At 43.2% G+C, this 21,828-nt stretch overlaps 1 protein-coding gene across 8 annotated transcripts in view; it reads right to left on the bottom strand.

Moving 5' to 3' along the window:
- LOC132372880 (carboxyl-terminal PDZ ligand of neuronal nitric oxide synthase protein) overlaps positions 1–21,828 on the bottom strand; it is a 304,178-nt gene that overhangs the window by 79,094 nt on the left and 203,256 nt on the right. For 4 of the 8 annotated variants that reach the window (XR_009505266.1, XM_059935021.1, XM_059935065.1 and 1 more), the window contains exons 3-4: positions 19,089–19,181; positions 10,522–10,595 (exon numbers count right to left, since the gene is read on the bottom strand). The exons of 2 other annotated variants lie outside the window; for them this stretch is intronic. Coding sequence is in view for 4 of the 6 variants with exons in the window: in XM_059935021.1 (XP_059791004.1) it covers positions 10,522–10,595; positions 19,089–19,181 (167 nt within the window). In the remaining 2 variants the exon portion in view is untranslated. The remainder of the gene's footprint in view (positions 1–10,521; positions 10,596–19,088; positions 19,182–21,828) is intronic. 2 more of the 8 variants (XR_009505268.1, XM_059935030.1) reach the window with 1 other exon arrangement.

The following is a 21,828-nucleotide window of genomic DNA, read 5'->3' as shown; positions in this document are numbered from 1 at the left end:
GTGCATTGTATTCCATGCCACACTGGTTGCCCTAAAACATCACTTTCACTTTGGAACTCTGAGTCAAAGCCCTCGTGGGAAGACTGTTAAGTACGGATGTGGAAGCAAGTCCTTGATACATTACTGAGAGGAAAACAGGCTCACGGTAGAACTATACACAGAATATCAGATTGTGAAAAAACATCTGAGTGTCTATATTTGCATACAGAGTGGTACTAGAAGGAACAGATGTCGAAGGAAGGGCATTTGACTTTTTCCTTTATAAAACTCTGTCACGACTTTATTTTTAGTCACAAACATGTATTATTTTGGTCATTTTAAAGCTCACACCTCAGGCGTATTCCCCTGAGCCTTACCTGAAAACTGTCACAGAAAGGAGGGGTCACTGTGAGGACCCTGAGGAGGTGAGCCCTCAGGAGGTGAGCTCTGCCTTACCTGTCTCTGCATTCCTGATGCTTTCTACACAGTGCATATGATGACCTTGAAGTCGAAGAGATCAAAGACAAGGAGGAAGGAGAGAGGAAAAGAAAGTCTTGGGTGCATCTGCTAACATGAGCATGGGACACAGAGCCAGAGAATGAATTATGGGTCTGCAATCCCTTGCTGGAGACTCACAGTCTATCCTAGGTGTTTACTGAGCCTTCCCAAGCACAAGGGACTTTATCAGCCTATAAAGATTAAAGTGCAGAACTTGCTTTTAAGGAAAGATAAAGAATGGTGAAAGATAAAAAATGCATATAACTACGTAGGTTTGAAAGCAAACAAAAGAGAAGGAGGCAGAGAAAAATGAAACAAGAGGAGGAGAGAGGTGGCATTGCAGAAGAACCTAGGAAACGCTGCTGTATCTGGAGATGTGGAGAGCACAGACAATAAACTTGGAGGGAGCAATTTCTACCAAGTGATGGAAATCAGTGTCGACTACAAGGAAACGCAGGATGGTGGGCACTGGTGAGGACACGCTCAGTGCTCTGGGAGGAAGCCGAGAGTTGACAAAAGATGTGCCCTTGAATGGGGTTATCAGGGCTGAGGGAGGTTACTTCAGGACAGGAGAGAGCGGAACACATTGCTAGGGAGAGAGGGCGAGCCCAGGGAAAGTGAGAGGTGGAGTGGTTGGGGGAAGGGTAGGAATGCTCACGGTGCTGAAGAAACAAGCGAAGATGGGTCTAAAACGCAGAGAGGCAGGGGACAGAGAGATAGAGGGCAATGACACAAAGATGTTTGAAGAAGAGGAGGAAACCTGAGGAAGCTCTCAGAAGATGGGGGTCACCTAAGGAGAGTGAAGATGTACCAACAGAGCTGACAGGTGGAAAAGGTCTTGGCACTTTAGCAAGTGGCATTTCTACCAGGGACAAATAACGGATTGCAGAGCAGCCCTGGGGAACTAAGTGAAGCCAGAGAGCATGAATGATTTTCCTTCCCCTTCCTAGTTCATAAGCTTCTCCATGCATAAAATTGGGTGAGTAATTCCTACTCATGCATATCTATAAAAAGACACTGTCTGTGAAAGGTTCTGGAGCTAGAGGGAATAAAAACATCAACTCTACCTGAAACATCTGTCATGACGAGAGCAATGGACACTCATAGCCTTCAGATGGGCTGGCCCAGAAATGAAATGAAAAGAAGTTAGATAGAGATCGATAGGCGGGGCTGCTTCCAGATTCCTGGTTATCAGTTTTCCCCGTTTAGTAGAGGCCCTTCAAGAAACTCACACACTGGGAGGCTGAAGGAGGAGCAGACACTCATCCTTAGAAAAATAATATGGGAAGATGGAGACAGTCACCCTGTCCCTTGTAGATCACAGAAAGAACAAATGAGACATGCGTGTAACAAAAGCAGAGAACTGGCTCCAGCTCCAAGTCTGCTCATCCTTCCCTGATCCTTCAGGACCCTTCATACCTCGGCCCCCCTCCATAACCCAGTGACAATGGAATGAAGGGAACACATGCCAGGGTTTGAGTTGGGGACTTGGGTGTGTGGAGGTTTGAAAGAAGGGAGCTCATAAAATAGGATTGTCTGTATCTGGGAGGTCTCTATCGGATTTTGGAGGGACAACATGGATTTTGGAGAGTCATCTTAAAGAATTCTGAGAGAGCTTTTTTGGCTCCACAGAACAATACAGTAACCAATTACTATATAGTCTATCTTCTAATTATGTAATTCTATCTATGTATCCTAAGTTAGGATAGTAACTAATTCCATTTAAAACGTCTTCAGAAATGCTGTCTAGGATTTTTTCTACCTTACTGTCATAATATGAAAGTATTCAAGGAGTACTCTCTAAGCTTCAGCACTTAACCTGACTCACCATATTCTTAAAGATAATTCACTATGTTTTGTCTTCCATTTTTGCTATTAGCCTGTGTTCCTTTGTAGACAGTATATTTTTCCCCTCCAGATTGTTTTTAAAATCGTGGTCTTCCATACTCTGTAGTTTCATTACTATGAGTCTAGAGTTTAAGAATCAATTTCTTAAAAAAAAAAAGAATTTCTTTTTCTTTACCTTGTTTGTAATTTGATACGCTTCCTAAATCTGAGGATACTCATGTTTCCTTAATTTTGTCTGGCTTGATCATTTAAACTCTTGACTGTGAACTAAGTTAAACATACTACACGGGGTGCTTGACTACCCAAGAAATTACCAAATATCACACAGTAGGTTTATCAATCCCCAAGAGAGAAAACATTCATTCACCTTAAAATCTAGTTTTTGGGGTCCTTCAAAATGTCCTGAATTGTGATATATCAGTTTGAAATTATAAAAACAATAATATGAAGGCAAATAAATGAGTGGGTTTGTCTTGAGAGGCGGACGACACTGAGTGGAGTAGTAAAACAGAAAAGACGAAAGTTCAGGAGGCAGGCAGTTCTCCAAACATTTACTAGTTATGTGGTCATGGAAGTTATCTAATGTCTCTGAATTTTAATTTCTTCACCTTAAGAATGGGAATGACAGATTCTACCACTTGGAGTTGTTAGGATTGAGGAAAACATATGTCAAATCTCATCTGACTATAGATTTAAGGGTAGGAACTATGTCTTGCTCACCACTTGTACCAGTTACCAATTTCTTGCCCTTTCAATACATGCTCTGTGATAATGGGCAGAATTCTGTTATGTACTCACTCCTTTACAGTAAGCGGGCTATTCGAATTTCTCTGTATAATGGAAGGACACTGCAGGAGGAAACGGCTTCTCTTGCTGGTTGCAGCTGCTGTAGAGCCCATCAGCAGGACATCTGGTGGTGGTCTGTCCCAGCCATGTGGCCCAGAATATAGCTCTTCAGCGACCTCACATTCCCAGTGTGGCTGGGTGAGTCCCACCTACCTACAGCCCTCCCCGCAAAGATCCTGGGCATCCCAAGCCTCCCATCCACAGTGACACCCCTACTCCCTCCGTGCGCCCACCGACCAGCTGCCCTTCTCCTGCACCCAGCCCCTGAGGGTTGCTTCCTATTTTCCAGGCAACTGGGGACCACTCTGGCCTAGGCAACCCAGTGAGCTTCTCTGTCATCCGGATGCTGCAACACAACCTCCACAATGAAATCTGAACCCCAGCCCAGGAGAGGGGTCTTCCTCCCCCAAAATGGTCCTCCTTTTTGTACTCTCCTTCAGCCCCAGAGGACTCTTTTTTTTTTTTTTTAATTTATTTATTTATTTTTGGCTGTGTTGGGTCTTCGTTTCTGTGTGAGGGCTTTCTCTAGTTGCGGCGAGTGGGGGCCCCTCTTCATCGCGGTGCGCGGGCCTCTCATTATCGCGGCCTCTCTTGGTGCGGAGCACAGGCTCCAGACGCGCAGGCTCAGTAGTTGTGGCTCACGGACCTAGTTGCTCCGCGGCACGTGGGATCTTCCCAGACCAGGGCTCGAACCCGCGTCCCCTGCATTAGCAGGCAGATTCTCAACCACTGCGCCACTAGGGAAGCCCCCAGAAGACTCTTAAGATTGCTCTTTGCATCTTGAAGTTACTGTTTTGTTACAACTTAGTCATTCTTCATAATCCTTCTCCTATTTAAATCATTGTGTGAGTTCTGTCTCCCACTGGACCCAGACTGATAAATTACTGCTTTCCTCAGTGCCTAGCACAATGACCAGCAATGCACATCAGCTCTCCGTGCATTCTTCCCTCCCTTCCCCAGTTAGCCTTGAATAACCTGTGACTTGCTCAAAATCAAAGCATAGCTCAATGTGGAGGGCCAAAACTAGAATGCACTTTCTCTGATTTCTAATCATCTCACCAACCTCTTGGATGTTAATTAATGCCATTTCTGGGGAATGTCTGGAAACCCTATGGGGGCTCTACCTGGTTTGGTCGTTTATACTCAAAACTGGAGAATTACTTCCAGTCTGTCTCCTGAAGACTTCAGGTTGTTTAATTTACTTCCTCTGGTCACCCCCACTCCCACAAAAAAAAAAAAGGATTTTTGTTTGTTTGACAATCTGATCCCTAGCATGAAGAACATAAATGTCCTAGAGACTTTTTTACCCAAATATGTTAATTCTATTAGCGCCCAATAAGACTAAAACGTAGACGACATCAAGGCAGGGAAACTGAAATTCAAAAGCACAGTGACTTCTGCAACAGTACAACCACTCCAGTGCTATTTTTAAACTTTTTAAAAAAATCAGCATGCCCTTTAAACCAGAAAAGGTAAAATACGCATATTAACTAAGGAAGTGAAAATAAAGAAAAATAAAAACATGAAGTCTACATTTTCCAAGCTTTCCCATTTTATTCAACAGCCTTATCAGTGACTTGGATGAAAATATTAAAGTTTCACTTAACAGAAAACGAAGAGGGATAGTTAGCCTGTTACTAGAACCTGCTGTGATGGTTTATACTGGGTGAACTCAGCTAAGCTAGAACTGTGTACCTTGGCATTCGCTTCCCTGGAGAACTGCAGTTTAGGATTGCTCGCAAGAGAAATCTGTGGGGGATTTAGGAGGCCGAAATGAAGTAGCCATGACGCTCTGAAGGTCATCACTCGTTAGAAGCAGGAAAGGATGAACATGGAGGTGCTAGTGAGTTGCAATTTGTCTTCACTCTTCTGTGCCCCATATCTGGCTGACCTTCATAACTGTCAGCCCTGCTGAACAACAGTGAACCCAGGACTGCCAGCAGGAGCTTCACTGCAAACTCAAATGCAGCAGCCATCAAGGGCCTTCAAGCCATCAAATGCCTTTCACAGACATTTGCGCCTGTGCCCCTTCCCAATTCCACTCCAGTACACAAGCGCACCTAGCACCCTGGACACTCTTGACTTCTAACACATACCGGGGCTGGCTCATGACTCCTCTTTGGTCGTTTTTGGACTTTTACTTCCCAGCTCCTATCGCAACTGTGTAGGTCTAAATCCTGTAACAAATTCCTTATGCCATAACACTCATAGTTGCCTGCTTCCCTGATTCACAAGAATCCAAAAACTATGAATAATGGCTTCAAATGAAATATATCTAATTCAACAATGGTATATGTAAAGTTCTGTATTTAGGCTAAAAAATAAAACAGAGAAAACTACAGAAATAAAGAATGATTAAAAAATCTTGATTGAAAGCAATTACTGTGAATATCCTAAGGATTCTGGACAATAAATCCACCACAACCTAGGACCTAACACAGTTTGTTTAGCAAATAAAAATATAGTATGATCTAATTCTTAAAAAACAAATGCAGAACTCCATATCATGAGGGTAAAACTGTGTCTCTATAATTTACACTGATAAGACAGCATGAGATGTATTAAATTCCAACATATTTTACAAAGAAGCATGATGTTTTGAAATTAGGAAGTCTAGAAAAAATATAGTAAGGAATGGCTTCAGAAACTTTAGAGAAATAAGATCTATGTATGTGTAACTCCAGAGAAGAGAGCTAGGATAAATGGACAAAAATTACATAAACAAAGACATTTGCCTCCACCTAACAAAGAAGACCATAATAGCAAATACTTCAGAGAAATAGAGGCATCCTGTAATGGAGGGGAAAATGGACTAGACGTCCACCACAGTACTTTAACCTCTTAAAGTTCATGATTTTAAAAGTTACATGGGCTTCAAGGAGGGGGAATAAGGAGTTTGTACATAATGGATACAAAGTTTAGAGTGATGAAAACATCTTGGAAACAGTGCTGCTGGTTGCACAACACTGTCATTGTAATTAAGGCCACTCATTTGTATACTTAAAAGGGGATAAAATGGCAAATTTTATGTTATATATATATATATATATATATATATATATTTCATCACAATTTTAAAACCATGATTCTATTATTCTAGGTGAGAGATGCAAAAGGTTCAAATTGAAATTCTGACTTAATAAAAAACAAAAACTTCATTACTGCTGTGGCAAAGTCCCTTCTTTTGACTAGGAAGAATATGTTTTACCATAAAGGAGTTTTCCTAACGTGAACGCTGCAGTAATCCTTTGTTTCATCAAAGGCACAGCAATTATGTATTCTTCAGCAGTGCTACTGAATCCAACTAGAGTGGTTCCTTAAGGGCAGAAAAACAATTGTACCCAGGAAAAAGCTCATTTGTGAATGTTACTATATTATCATGATAATAAATGTTCTTATTGATGAAAAAATGGGACACATACAGTTTAGAAAAAAGTTCTCTTTCATCTACCCATAGCAAATAGATATACAAATACACACATACAGAGACTAAAACACCCACAATTTAATACATGAGGGGGAAAAGTATCGAGGAAACTGGAACAGCATTCCTTTGTTCATAAACACAGGTTGCTAAATTTTGATAGATTAGGAAGATATCCACAAGAAATCTACAACCAGAAAGTCTGCTGCGTGGAGGTTGGCCAAAGAAAAATTCACTTTAAGATTTCTTTGATGTTTTCTACTCCCCACCAAAAACCATTTTTCTTCTTAAAAATGAATGGAAAAAGATATACCATACTAATACTAATTGGAAGAAATCTTTGAAAAAGAACAAAGTTGGAAGAATGAGACTACCTGATTTCAATGATTGTTATTAAGCTACAGCAATCAAGACACTGTGGTACTGGTGTCAAGACAGACAATTAGATAAATGGAACAGAATAAAGAGTTCTGAAAGAAACCACACAGATGTGGATAACTGATTTTCAACAAAGGTACTTCAGTGGAGAAAGAATATCTTTTCAACAAATGAGGCTGGAACAACTGGACATTCATTTGCCAAAAAAACCCAAAACTGAAACAAGACAAAAACCCCCAGAAAGAACTTTGATATATCCCTCACACCATATTAAAAAAATTGGATCAAAATAGATCATACACCTAAACGTAAAGCCTAAAACTATAACGCTTCCAGAAGAGAACACAGAAGAAAATCTTTGTGTCCTTGAGTTAGCAAAGATTTCTTAAATATGACACCAAAAACACAACCCACACACTTTAAAAAATGATCATATGAGCTTCTTCAAAGGACCCTATTAAGATAAAGACAAGCCAGACTTGGATAAAATATTTGCAAATCATATATCTGATAAAGGACATGTATCCAAAATTTATCAGGAACCCTCAAAATTCAATAAAAGAAAACAAAACACCCCAATTAAAAATGGGCTAAAAAATTTGAACAGATGCTTCACAAAAGATATACAAATGGCACATATGATGGAAAGATGCTCAACGTCATTACTCACTAGGAAAACGCAAATTAAAACCACAATGATATACTACATCACACATATTTGCAGGGCTAAAAATAAAAAGACTGATGATACTAGATGTTGGCGAAGATGTGAAGGAGCTGGGACTCTCAACCACCGCTAGCGGTACAATCGCTTTGGAAAAAAGTTTGGCAGTCTCAGAAGAAATTCAACAGGGACCTTCCTGGCGGCCCAGTGGTTAAGACTCCAAGCTTCCACTGCAGGGGGAGCAGGTTTGATCTCTGGTCAGGGAACTAAGGTCCCACATGCCACAGGGTGTGGCCAAATAAATAAATAAATAAAAGAGACGCACTTTAAAAATCACTCCGGTGGGAAGCAGCCGCACAGCACAGGGAGATCAGCTCGGTGCTTTGTGACCACCTAGAGGGGTGGGAGAGGGAGGGTGGGAGGGAGGGAGATGCAAGAGGGAGGAGATATGGGGATGTATGTATATGTATAACTGATTCACTTTGTTATAAAGCAGAAACTAACACACCATTGTAAAGCAATTATACTCCAATAAAGATGTTAAAAAAAAAAAATCACTCCGAGATTCACCAACCAAAAAGATAATCACTTAGAAGTCACTTAAAAAAAAAAAAAGTTCAGTGTACACCTAACAAATAATCATTCATTCTACTCCTGGGTATTTACCCAAGAAAAATAAAAGCATATGTCTATACAAAGACTGTATATGAACAGTCACAGAAGTTTTCACTGTAAGAGTCAAAAACTGGAAACCACCACAATGTCCATCAACATGTGAATGGCTAAGCAAATTGTGTTATACTCATACAATGGGATACAACTTAGTAATAAAAAGGGATAAGCTACTGATATATGCAATGGCAAGGAACGCATCTTAAAATAAGTATGCTAAATGAAAGAAGCCAGGCCAAAAAACAGTGGGGGTATACTGTACATATGTATGCTGTATATTGTATGACTCTGTTTATACAAAACTCAAGAAAATACAAACTCATCTCTACTAACAGAAGGGAGATCAGTAGTTGCCTGGGGACTTGGGGGGCAGGAGGGAGATGCAGCAGGGAGGGAGAGAGAGAGAGATTACAACAGGGTACAAGGAAACGTCTGGGGGAGACATATGCTCAGTATCCTGACTGAGGTGATGGTTCTAGAAGTGTACACATATATCAAAACTTACCCAATTATTCACTTGAAATATGCTCAATTTTTATATGTCAATTATACCTCAATAAAGCTGTTATAAAAAATAAAAACAACAGCTTATTTGGGATATAAAACTTTGGGGAAAGTTCCTTCTTTCAAACCAGGAAAAGGCAAGATTAAAGTTCATGACCACCATCCCACACAGAGTTCGCTTTTGTATGGATATGATGCCACTGTAAAAAAATAAAAACAAAAACACAAAAACCAAGAAACACTTCCTTTTACAAAGTGCAAATGATAGAGGTTTGTCCATTCACATCCTTCAAGCCCAGTTCCGACACAACTTGTTTCTTAAAGCCTTTCCTTATCACTCAAGTAGAAAGTGATTATTCCCTCCTGTGAATCACCATACCACTTACGTTAATTTTCAGATATTGATTCAATACATTTATCCATCCACCCGTCACACATTTACTAAATGCCTCATAGAGAACAGACACAGGCTTGGTGCTAGAAATACAAAAGTGCGTTGAACATAGTTCTCCACTGGCAAGAGCCTCACCGTCCAGTGGCAAAAGACAGATTCATTTTGAAGTAGCAGTAACTATAACAAGTATTTCAACAAACACAAGTACAACAGAAACACAGAGAAAGAAATCCATTTTGTCAGACACACTGTCTTGTACCACAATGATTTGTTCAGGATTCCATTTCCCTACTAGACCTAAAGCTTCCTGAGAACAAGGGACCATAATTTATTTTCGCCACCTACTAAATTACCTAGCACAGTACCTGGGATGAGTGTTTTAAATATGTATACATATTTGAATGAATGGAAATTCCATTTCACAGGCAGCTACTCTTTGACTCAGCGGGGCCACCATGATGCCGACTTCTCGGGTGAGTTCCAACCTTAATTCACTTTGGCAACCAAGGCAAGTAATTTGAGAGGAGACAAAATCAAAGCTTAAATCTAGACCCCCAAATCCCAAAAGAATAGCTAATACCCCTTTCCCCCCAGTGAAGAAAACAGGAAGGAGTTAAGAGGTGGGGTAGGGCTTGGTCAGCGGAGATTTAGGACAGAAGAATGACGCACAGATGAATCAAGGCCCTGCGTGGGTCCCAGGAGGGCCCTGGCTCTGTGTGTGTTGCTATCAGGTATCCCTCGGCCCAGAGAGTACACATGAACGGCAGTCATCTAATCTGAATAGGAATACCAGTCTCATTGTAAAAGCAATTTCTATACATTTTATTTGTGACTTTCTGCTGTCCCAAATGATCATAACCCCCTTATCTATGCTCAGTTTCTGAAGGGGCAGAAAGGAAGAACAGGTAACTGTGGGGAATTATAAGTATAGCGTAATGGGAAAACCCAGTTCTCTCATTTTTATCAACATATATGCAATTATGAAATTTCAGTTAAGTTAAAAAAAAAGAAGTAAAAAGAAATTTCAGTTAAAATAAAACTAGCACAAAATGAAAAGGGCTCAAGTGACAACTAAAAGACTTGCATTAAACATCAAGCAGAAAACCTTCATAGTTCCCTTAGTGCTACTGAGCATGAGAAGAATTTTCCTCTCCTTCTTAAAGAGAGAGCAGATTTGCTCCTTGTACTTACATCTACAGAAGTAACAGGTCTCAGGAGGGAAAAAGGAGAAATTTATTTTAATTTGTCTGGACCCACCAACCCAACAGATGGCTCCCAGAGAGGACAGGTGTACCCTGGGGACCGGGCTCTTACCTGTAGATAGGGTCCTGCATCACCAGCATCTTGCTCTCATCCCACGTCCACTCCTTTTTCTGCAATAAAAGAAGCTGTAAATGAATAAGTTAGGCTTGTCCTCAGCTACAGAACCAGGGCACACACTGAGCTACTAATGCTTATGCAAACACATGCATTTGCTTCCGGCCTTGTTCCCTCTAAGAGGCCTGGAATCGATTGCTCCAAAAGGACAAGCGGAAAATGTCAAGTATCTGGTCTGATCAGTTTCCTTCAAGCACTTTAGGAGAGTGTCTCTCAAGGGTGCAGAGGGTAGGCAGGAGCCAAGGGGTCTCAGGAGACTGCAATCTAAATCATACTTTCATGGAGAAATCACCAAGAAAAAAAAAAGATCATACATCACTCCAGAGGAGCGGGAGAGGCAGGGAGAACAAAAGGGAGAAGGGGTCATAGACACTGAATGATGCCATCAAATGCAAATGATACGTGGACCCCAGCCTCCCTCCCTTAAAGAGGGGGGGAAAAGGCTGAACACAAGCCTGGCAAGCTAACTAGTACATTTACAGCCACCCATAAGAGGATACTCGTCTGGCTTTGAACCTAACTTTCTGTGAACACAAAGGAGACAGATCCCTAAGCAGCTGGGGATAGAGGACAGGCATGAGGATGGAGGAAGGTGGGGGGAGAGGATTCTGGGGCAGTACTGGAGACCCCAGATGCTTGATGAGGTCAGTAGCACCCCGACATGTTGGAGAAGTAGCCGCCACGTGCCCTCAGGTCCCACCCGTAGGCGCAGGGACAGAGGACTCTGCTCCACCTTCACTGGCCTTTGTCACAGGGGCAATGCTGTTCAGGACCCCTGGGGAAGGAAACACTCAGCTCCCCATGGAAGAGAAAGGGGGAACAACGGGGCTCATTACCAGCTGGCAGGGGTGAAAAGTCCCTGCACTCTTCTTAGCTGGAGAGCCTGGAATCCCCTTGTTACTCCTGGCAAAGGGGGGAGTCTACGCTCCCCACTCACAGTCTTTGCTGGCCTGGGTGGTGGGGAGCCCATTTTCCTGTGTTGTCTGGCTGGAGGCTTTCTGCCTTGCTATGCCGTCCCTTCCCTCCTCCTTTGGCTAGAGAGAGAGCAGGCTTTGTTGGGGCTCTGTGCCATATCCAGGTTGCAGGCTTCTTCGGCTCCGGGCCTGGGATATATGAGATTAAAACGAAGCTCAGGGAGCTCACAGCTGCGTGCTTCCGTGCGGCCCCAGCCAGTCGGCCTTGCCCCACCTTAACGTTTGTTTTACAGATAACGTCCAGGGTTTTCAGTTGCACTTTGGCAGGAAGAATAGAGAAAAACGCACCCATCCAAAAAGTGAAAGTCTGGTTTGTATGTTTTTTTAAAAACTCCAGATGCCAGGGCTCCAACTCTTTGGGGTCATTCACATGATGGGTCGAAGCTCACGTGAGGCCCGGTCATCTGTAGCTTTAACAAACATTTCAGGTGACTGTGATGTGACCTTAGGGTTGAGAGCCACTCTTCTATACCAGAGAAAAGGTATAAATTGAAATCCCCAACAGGAGGATCTCTTTCACACACAGCACAGTCTGGAGTCTCAGGCCTGGCACGGGAAGGGTCTCCTGACACTAAAGACAGCCAACCGATGGTGATCCCATTAACCACTGCCCCTGGCCAAGGCCCCCCCCCCCCCGCCCCGGTGTTGCTCAATAAACAGCCACTGTGAACTAAACACCTGGATGACTAACAGCAGAGGCTGCTCTGCTCCTGAGGGAATCGAGCCCCCGTTTTCTCATGTTCTTAACTATCAAGAAAGTCTGCTCGTAAGAGTCCTTGCTGCTCTGATGTAATTTTCAAAGTTAACACAAGAGTTAATAACTCAATGCACCAAGCAGTCCATAAAACTCCGAGAAGCTGCCACACCCACTGCTTTCCTCTGGGAGGAAAGCAGCCCCAGAGAGGGTTCTTTCTGAGTGTGGGTGACTTGGCACACGCTGCGTGCATCTCATGAGCCATCCTTGCTAACCCAGCCGTGACTGACGGGGCTCAGGATCAGCACCCGACTGCACATGAGGAAGGTCAAGTGTCACGGAGGGGCTGGCCAGACCTGCCTAGTCCTTGAGCTCCACGATGAGAAGACCCAGTTCCACCCACTCAGATCCTCTCTTTGGAGACTACCAAGTCCTAGACGGAGCCTAGGCTGAACCCCCGGTAACGGTAGGTGGTTTCTGTGACCAGCTGCATACTTTCCACTCAAACAGACTGCCGTGCTGAGGAAGAGGAAGCATTGTGTGCCAGCCCATGTTTCCGCCTAGCCTGAAATAAGCCTCTGTTCAAGTTGATCTGGGCACGACTCTTCCTTGCAAGTCTAAGGAATGCAACTAATACATTCATCAAAAAGAAAGAATAATGAGGCAAAATAGTACAGAATAAATATTTTTCTTTCTCTGGAAGACATGAGGAGAAGGATGGAGAGACCAGACTCCCAGGGAACCTTGTGTTAATTTATTGAGGAACATCAGAAGGGTCCACAGCAGGCAGAAAATACTTTACTTCCTAAAGTGATATCAGCATCTGTATAGAATATGCTGGCCAAAAATAATAAACATCTTTTCACTGACTTACTTACTAATTTTCCTTTTCTGAAAATCCCATTAAAATCCATTTAAGTAAAATCCATAAAATCCCATTAGATCTCCCTTTAAAGGTCTTGCAGTAATCCTTGCATGAGTCCATTCAATCTATGCAGGGATAAGGAAATTATCAAAATAACTCGAAGGGTTTGGAGGGTAGACGGGACTCAACAATGTTTCAGTTGTTCAAGAACCTAAGGCAAATATGGTTGGAGCATTTTAACCCAATCTCCTCAATGCCTGAATGATGCTCCAACACTTTGATAACTAATGCCTCTCCACTCCTCCTGGCCACACACTCAATATCCTTCCTATCCCACCATCTTTCAAATAAAACCCAGAGCAGTGCAGTTTCTTGAGCAAGGTGTCCCCCTAGTTAATAGCCCAGTCAAGACTAGAACCAAGTTCTCCTGATTTTTTGACCTGTACAGGTACTCTGGTACAATTCAGAGTCAACGTGGTATTATCTGAATAGCGTAACTCAGAGGGAGGCAATGCGTGTCTTAAAAACGATTTGATTCTTCTCTTTGCTCTGACATTGTTTTACACATCTCCTCCATTTTTCAAACGTTGTAGAGAAAAAAAACACACACACAAAGAGACCACCCCCTCCTCACTTTTCTACATGGAAACATTCTTCTAAGGAAAAGATTTTAGAAAAAAAAAGGTTAACGAGAGAAAGAAAACAGGAAGAAAAGCTACTGATCTACCTTTATGGGATTATTAATCAAAGTTGGCTTCGACCATAAAACAGAGATATTATTGAATGGTAACTATAGCCAAACTCAGTTGAACTGTCCTCAGAAAACTCACACAGCTCCAAGTTACACCTGAAAACCACTTTTTTTTTTTTTTTTTAGTGCTTGGAAATAAGCCTTGGAGTCTTGGTAGCTATGTGAGGAAATTTTCAGTTTTGCTACCCACTGTCCTCAATGAGCTGTGGTCTCCAAGATATGCCAGGAAATGAAGACATTTCAAGTCCAAGTGGGAGTGGAAAAGGAGGTGGAGGGGGGGAAGAGAAGAGAGGATACATCTTTAAAGCTGTCAGCACCTCTTTGAGTGCTTTTGAGGGAAAGAGCGCCCTTCACAGCCGTACTCACTGCAAACAGCCCAGGGGGACCAACAGGACTGATCGAGGCTGGTCTTCAGGCTCCTTCCACCTGAAGCCCAGGCTCAGGCAGGGCCTCCCTGGTATCACTGGGAGCACAAACAGTACCAGCATTGAGGCCAGTGAGTGAGGCCCAGGGAGACAAGATCTACCTCCTCACTAGCTCCATAAATATAAAGAAATGGGGGTAAAAATATGAGTGGGCAGAGTACCTACTGGAGCAGACTGATGCCCTTGGGGCAGCTGTCTGTCATTTTGCCATACATATACACATACAGAATTGGGGTATCACTCCTTTCTCTTACTCTTTGTCCCCTCCGTACCTACAAAGGACACTCACTCAAGGCACTGTTGAGCCTTTTAAGAGGCCTCTGAATTAGTTTATTAACCTGTCTCTCTCCATGCCTTTCCCCACCCCAGCAGTCTCCCCTTCCCTCCTCTTTTTCTTCTCTTTTAAAAATGAATTTCTTACTCCAAGGTAATTAAAAAGTCATGAGATGTAGAGAGTAGCTTCACTTGAAAGAAGGTTCTGCTTCGTATATTGGCTAGTAAAAAATTTCTGGAGAAAAGAAGATGTTATCACAAGAATGTGCCCCACAGACCTCCAATTACAGGAAGTTTAACTAACCAAGGGCCCCGGCTGCTGCATTCTGAAATCCATCACTACGTACACGCAGGGGCCCTGCCCCCAGACAGTGACCAGTGTGCGGGGATCCTGAGGAAGCCCGTTCCTAGGAGACACAGGGATCCTCTGACAGATGACTCTGGCTTCAGAACTCCCTGACGGCCCTGCCAAACCTTCCTCAGACCGTGCTGTACTCTAAGAGACCTTCACCCAACCTACCTGCCTTCCTTCCTTCCTCTCTCCTTCACTTGGAGTCAGACCCACACTGAAATCTGACAGCTATCTCAGCCTTGTCTCCCCACCTCCTCCCACAGGCATTTAATCCTGTCTTGGCATCTACTTGTTGGAGGACCTAGAATAACACAGAAAGTGAGAAAGTAAAAAAAAAAAGGAAAGATACAGGAAAGTCATATTTAGCTGCTTCACTTTTTGTTCTCACAGGAAATTTCCCAGTTGATATGGGAAAAAATGTCCTTTCTTAAGAACTTTATATATTGCTTCCTTGACACTATCAAAATTGATCTCAACTTTACAGACAAACAATGAGGCTCCGGAAGTTAACTTACTCCCCTGCAAGGCCATCTAGTGAAGCGGTAATTAAAGTCCAACCTGTCTACCTCTAGACCCCACGTTCTCTTTGCTACTCCAAGTGATGAAGTCAAAGGTTTTCACTCTCCACTGCCAGGAAGCTTTTCACTTTCAACAGAGGGAGAGGGGTAACGGGCTTTCAGTGTATGCTTTTATAAGACCGTCGAATGAGGTAAGCACATCCTTGAGTTTAGATTCTTCTCTTTTCTTTATCTAATGAGTGCAAATATCCAGTCCTCCATGGAAAGTTACAGCCATTTAGTTATTCCAAAATCTCCTGCCAGGGAATATTATATGCAAAATGGTTCAGAGGTAGGTCTGCCTGGAACAGGGCCAAGAACAGAAAACAGAGTCAGGGATAATTATCACAGAGGTCCTTCCTCCTTTTGGAACCCAGAAATGGATATGGCAGTTTTGAAGGCCTTCCCTAGGAACCCAAAAGTAGAGAAAGAATTTGTATTTCCATTTATTTCCTATCCCTACTGGAAACTATCAGTAGGCACATCACAAAGTCTGTCTGCTTTATCATTATTTATGCTCCTGAAAGCAATGGTGACTTCTCAAAAAATAATTAAAAAAAAATTTTTTTTAAATCACCTTGCAAAGGCCACATTAACTCAACTTGACAAGTTCTCCATGCCTCCAGACAGAATAGGATTAGCCTGAAAACACAGCTACCCCCCATCTTAAGGTATAACCTATATAGATATAGAAAACACATTTCAAAACTGAAGCACTAATGAGTTCTCACACAATGCACAAAATGCCTAATACACCTGTTTTAAAACTAGCAGAAAACATGGTAGAAAGAAGACTGGACTCAGTTTAGTCCTGGCTCCATGACTAGCTGGGTGACCTCAGGACCGTTACCGGGTCTCTCTTGTCCTCTGTTACCACATCTAATCAATTAGGGGATCAGACCAGAGCATTTCTAAAGCTCTTTCTCCCAAATTCTGGTTCTATAATTCTAAGTGCCTCCTTTTCTTACCCAAATAGATCTAAGTTGTGTGTTTCCATTGGAACTAACAGTACTCTTTGAGCAGGAAACTAGTTTCCTTGTGATGTGATATCCCAGTGACAGGGTAAAGGCTAGAAGTTAAAGACACTGGATTAATTCATTAGGCATTTCCTATAGAGCAGTTTTTCTCTAAAGGAGGATTCTGAAGAGATTAGTACACACACAGCAACACGGTAGTGGGAAGAACCCACTTGGGATCTGAACAAGACAGACCTGGTTCAAACCTCAACTTCACCACTGATGGGACTTGAGGTCTTGGGCAAGTTGCTTAATCTTCTTCTGCAAACCAAGCCTTAAAATGGTACCTACCTCACAGGATGGTTGTGTGGATCTAATAAGTATACACTGCATCAGACAAGGCCTGGCAAAAGGCAGGGGCTCAATATCAGTGTTAGCTATTATTGTTGGCTGTTCTCATTATCATCTTAGTGTGTAATTACGTTCATCAGCTTGCCCCCACTGGTCTTCTACCCTCTCAAACAGATGAAATAGAACTGGAAAGAAGACGTGGTCCCTGGCCCTAAAGGCTCGCAGCCTACGGGGTAAAGAGACAAATAACTATAATGCAATGTTATAGGAGCTATGATAGACCTATGTATGCATATAGTGTCATTCAAAATAGCTAATTTTGCTGGAAAGGGTCCATATCTAATACCCCTGTGTATCCTACCCAGTTCCTTGAACATGGTAGACACAGTAAATATTTGTTAATGAGAACAGTAGAGCCTTTCTAGAACAATGCTTTAGGCTATCCCAACAAAGTTACTGGTGTATATGAGAAACCACAGGAAACAGAGGCCCTTTAGGGTCCTTTTGTAGAAAACTCCTTTGGATGAAGTTCAAGACTAATCTTCCTCATTCAGAAGTCCCCTCCCTAGCAAATGGTGCAATAGTGTGATTCCAATACTGTAATAAATAATCATTATCATATACACAGGAAAGATCATTACTTGGGCCTAGCTGGGAGTTGAAGAAAATATACTGATTGAGAAACCACAAAGCCAAGCCAATTATCTTAGTAGCTGGGTTCACACCACAAATAAAACCTAAGATTCGTAAGGGAATTTGAGATTCATTATCTGTTAGCATCAGTTCAAGATGACAGCATTTTAGACACATTAATATAAACAAAAAGTTTTTTTTTTTTTTACATCTCAGTAAGAGATGATCACAATATACTTGGCTACTGCCTGCATTAGAATAATACACCTGAAGATCAGAGTCACTGAAGAAGTCCTACTCATAAAGTTAGCAATTTCCACTGAGGCTTTTCTATGCTTGGGAAGGCTCTCATCCTTGTTTGTTTGTTTTTTTTTAAATGGGAAGGTTGACAGAGGAGAAAGAGGGAGAAGAATGTGACAGCCAAAAGTAACACATGAGACTTCATTTGACCCAACTGCTAAGAACTTAGTTCTTCCTGATTTAATGACCATGATACACAAAACATGTTCATTTACCCAGCTAGCCAACAGCCAAAATCGTTGGAAACACACTACACATACCAGGTGTCCAAGTGAGTGCCGAGCTTACAGAGATGGCCCCTGCCCTTAAAACACTCTCTGGAGAGCAGGGAGTTCCTGTAAACATGCTTCTTCCCACAGCCCGGAGGCATACCGCCATTCAACAGTCATGGACAGGCTAGGGAAAGAGAGGCGGCTTGGTGGCTGCTTTGGGAAGTGTTTAACCTCTGAGGTTCCCATCCTGCCTCAGAGGTTCAGGGGGCAGAAACACACAAACCCATTTGGCCTCTAGGGTCTGCTTTCTCTGTAGCCCAGAAGGTTCTCAAAAACCTGAATAAGCACAGGTGACCTATACATACACATGCAAGCACCGAAAAGCACGGTTCCAGAGCTGGTGCAGGGTAATTGATCTGACAAGGGTAAAGTGATCACCTAATCCAACTCTTCATTTTATAGTTGAAGCTCCAAAAAGCAAACTAACTTGCTTAGAACCACACAGTCAGAAAGAGAAGAGCCAGGACTAGAAACCAGGTCTTCTCCAATCAGCTGAGGGCTCCTTCCAGCATGCCACACTGACCCAGTAAAAAGCAACATGTTGGCCACGCTCTAGCCTTCCTGCATGCTGAATAGCAGCAGTGGCTGGGTCTTGAGGGACTATTGAAATAGATGGGCTAAAGCAGCAATAACTGTAACAAGAGGACACAAGGACACACAATGGGGCCGGATGCCACCTCAGCTGGAACTGAGAGTTATTCCTGCAACAGAATGGGACAACTTCTGAGGAAGCCGCCTCTTATCCCCTCCCCCACTGAACCCTGCTACTTGCCCTCACTTGAACTTAAAGCATTTCCCAAGATCAAGACTCAAAGGTAAAGGTATCAAATGGGGGAAGGGGTCTGAATGCCAGGATGACAGGAGATGACCCTTGTCGCTCATGGGATACCAGGACTGACCAAGCCAAACAGCTGACTAGGCCTTTGGCCCCTGCCTCTTTGCTCCAGCTGTAGCCTCTCAACACTGTTGCTGGTCAAAGCAGACCACCTCACCAGATAAGGGAAGGATTCTGTCCGGAAGGTAGCCTAGAAAGAAAAGCTATCCCACGCCTACCTCCCCTCCTTCCCTCTTCACCAGAGTTTGTGATTCAGAGTCACTTACCTTTTTCTTCTTCTTCAGAATCACTTTCACTCCATCCACTGAAACCATAATGCTCACCTTCTTCTTCTTGATGTTTTTGGCTTTAAACTCATACTGCAAGTGAGAAGAGAACAAGAGCACAATCCAGTTAGATCAGTGCATCTGCACAGCCCCAGAGAGCTCATGACCTGGAAAGGAGGGCCACAGATGGGCCGAGGGAGCTGATGCAGTTTCCGGGGACATGAAGCACCTCAGGGGATGTAAAAGCAGGTAGATGTCTGCAGGCAGGGGCTCGGCAATATTTGGGTTGGAACAGGGACTCTGAATGGTCACTGGTTTTACCGCTCAGCTATCACATAGGGCCATGGGAATGGACCTGATCCATTCTATCAAGATGAAAACAGAGCCTACTCTGAAAATCTCATGAGAAATCCAGAACCTGCCCTCAATAACTCATTCTGACATTTAATGACTTTCGCTGTCAGGCAAGTTTTCCTCGTGTCTACCCAAATGCTGCTGGGACTCTATTCCATCCTCAGTGAAGATTAGGAAGAGCTGGCACCCATCTTCAAATCAGGGTTTTTACATACTTAAAGATCATTATGAAATGTAAGTTATTCTCCGCAAGTTCAAGTCCCAAATTCCTTTATCTGTAGGTCAGTCTCCAAATCTACCCATAGCCCCGTTAACCTAAAATATTCTAGAGAGTATTCTAAAAAGGATCTGACTAATGATAGTTGTAAGGGAGGGCATTACCTTACAAACCCTATATTCTAAATTTCTGTTTGCAATCCCGAATAGGCCTGCTTCAACCACAACTACACTGCTGAGGGATGCTGGCCCTCATCTTCAATCCCAGATATTTTTCTATCACATTTGCTCACTCACAGCCATTTCTTAGGTTTGTGCAGACATTCAGAATGGTGGAATAATTCTACACTTTCCTCACTGAACTTCATTCTGAGCGCTTACCCATTTTCATCTGGTTCCCATCTTAGTATCACCACCTAGCAAACCTACCTGCCAAGCTCTCTAATCAAAGATCTGGTCTACAGATTAAAAAAATAACAATACAAGACCCGGGGCCAAAATCTCTACTCCAACCTACAGGCTCTCTTCTCTGGGACCTTTTAGACTCAAAACCCTTTCCCACCATGCCACCACCCAAGCTTAGTAAGGCGTCCAGCTCCTTGCCTGGACATCTAAAACCTAACTATTTCTACTTGGTATTTTGACAGATATGAACTTTAACCAACTTAACAAGATGAAAATATAACCTACTCTGAAAATCTCATGAGAAATCCAGAACTTTCCCTTGGCCGTGCCAATTAATACTCTGATTTTAAGAACTCAGATTAGAGCTTCTTACTGTCTGTATTCTATCCCTTCCACTGAAGTCTCAGCTCATTTTCTTATTCTGTTGCAGAGTTAGTGCTGATGCCCCCTGGTTGTCAGCTTCTCAGAGACAAAGACATGACCTAGCTAACTGAGGTGAAATATTTTTCTTTACATCGTCAGGGCAGGTTCTGGTTTACTGCTGATCTGAGTTTCCAGGTGATGGCAACATACATCACTCCCCAGTCTGGCGGTCACTTCTCCCAGCCTCCCAATCACTCTATCCTGTCAACAGCTGTCCTTTTTACCAGCGATCCTGAAAGAAGAGCAAACCGGAGCAGCAGACACATAGGAGAAAGAGAAGAAAACTTCAGCTTCAGACTCTGCTTCAGAGTCTGGGAACCCAAAGCCAATTAAGAGTAATACAATAAAAGAGAGCAAGCGTGTCTGACAGGATGGGGAGAAGTGCTATCTGTACTGGAGTCTGGCTTATAAGAGGGCCTCGGCCATGTAACAAATTCCTCTCTAGGTCAACGGCTGTAAGCTGGTGAAGGCTACAGCTGTGTGATTGGCATGCACTTCAGGACACAAGCTACAATTTGCAGAGTGTCCCCTGACTGCAGCCTTCGGCTCAGGTGCAGCACTAGATGAACTGAAATTACCTCTGGGTGGGAGAACTAGCGTGAGAATCTGTAAGTTGGCTGACTTTGGCCTTGTGCCTGCTGGGAGAGGTGAACCAGCTCCATTTCCTGACCTCACCTGCATTTACCTCTGCTCACAGGCTCTCAATAAACACAGTCTTTCAGCTGTGCCTCCCTTGGGGACAAATCACTAAAATCATAGCTGCTCCTGCCGGTCGAAGGAGGGCAGAGAGGTGTGTTTTGATGAACTCAGCGGGGGCAGACAAGGGCTCAAGAGTCCAGGAAACACCCAGAGGTGGACAAAACCTGCCCTAGACAGGTCAATCCTTGCCTGTTTTATTGTCTTTGCTCTCTTCCAGCATGTCACTCTCACAGCTCCACATACTTCCTTCTTCCCTTTTTCCAGCAAAAAATTCAAAGCAGTGAATACTAAGTACCTATCTCTGCAGGGCAGGATGTCACCTCCCAGCCCTGGTTTCAGAGAGCATACTGCCTGCTAAACCAGACCCTTAAATGTCTTATATTTCCAGGAAAATCCTGTAGCTGGCCATATCTCTTTCTTGTTTGGTCCACCACCCTATTGGTTTCATTCTCTCTGGGATCTTTTTAAAATCAGTATCCCCCCACCCAAGGCTCGCAAGAGACGCCCAACCAGCTCCTTGCTTGTGTATCTGAAACCTGAACTATTTCCACAGTTCGTGTTTTGACAGCGTTGGCCACGCCTTTAATACTCTGATCTTAAGAACTCAAAATGCAGCTAAACATTCTCTTTAGCTGGAACTGGA

Source organism: Balaenoptera ricei, chromosome 1, assembly GCF_028023285.1.
Source record: "Balaenoptera ricei isolate mBalRic1 chromosome 1, mBalRic1.hap2, whole genome shotgun sequence".
Taxonomy (NCBI): domain Eukaryota; kingdom Metazoa; phylum Chordata; class Mammalia; order Artiodactyla; family Balaenopteridae; genus Balaenoptera; species Balaenoptera ricei.
This window is presented reverse-complemented; position numbering and strand designations above follow the sequence as displayed.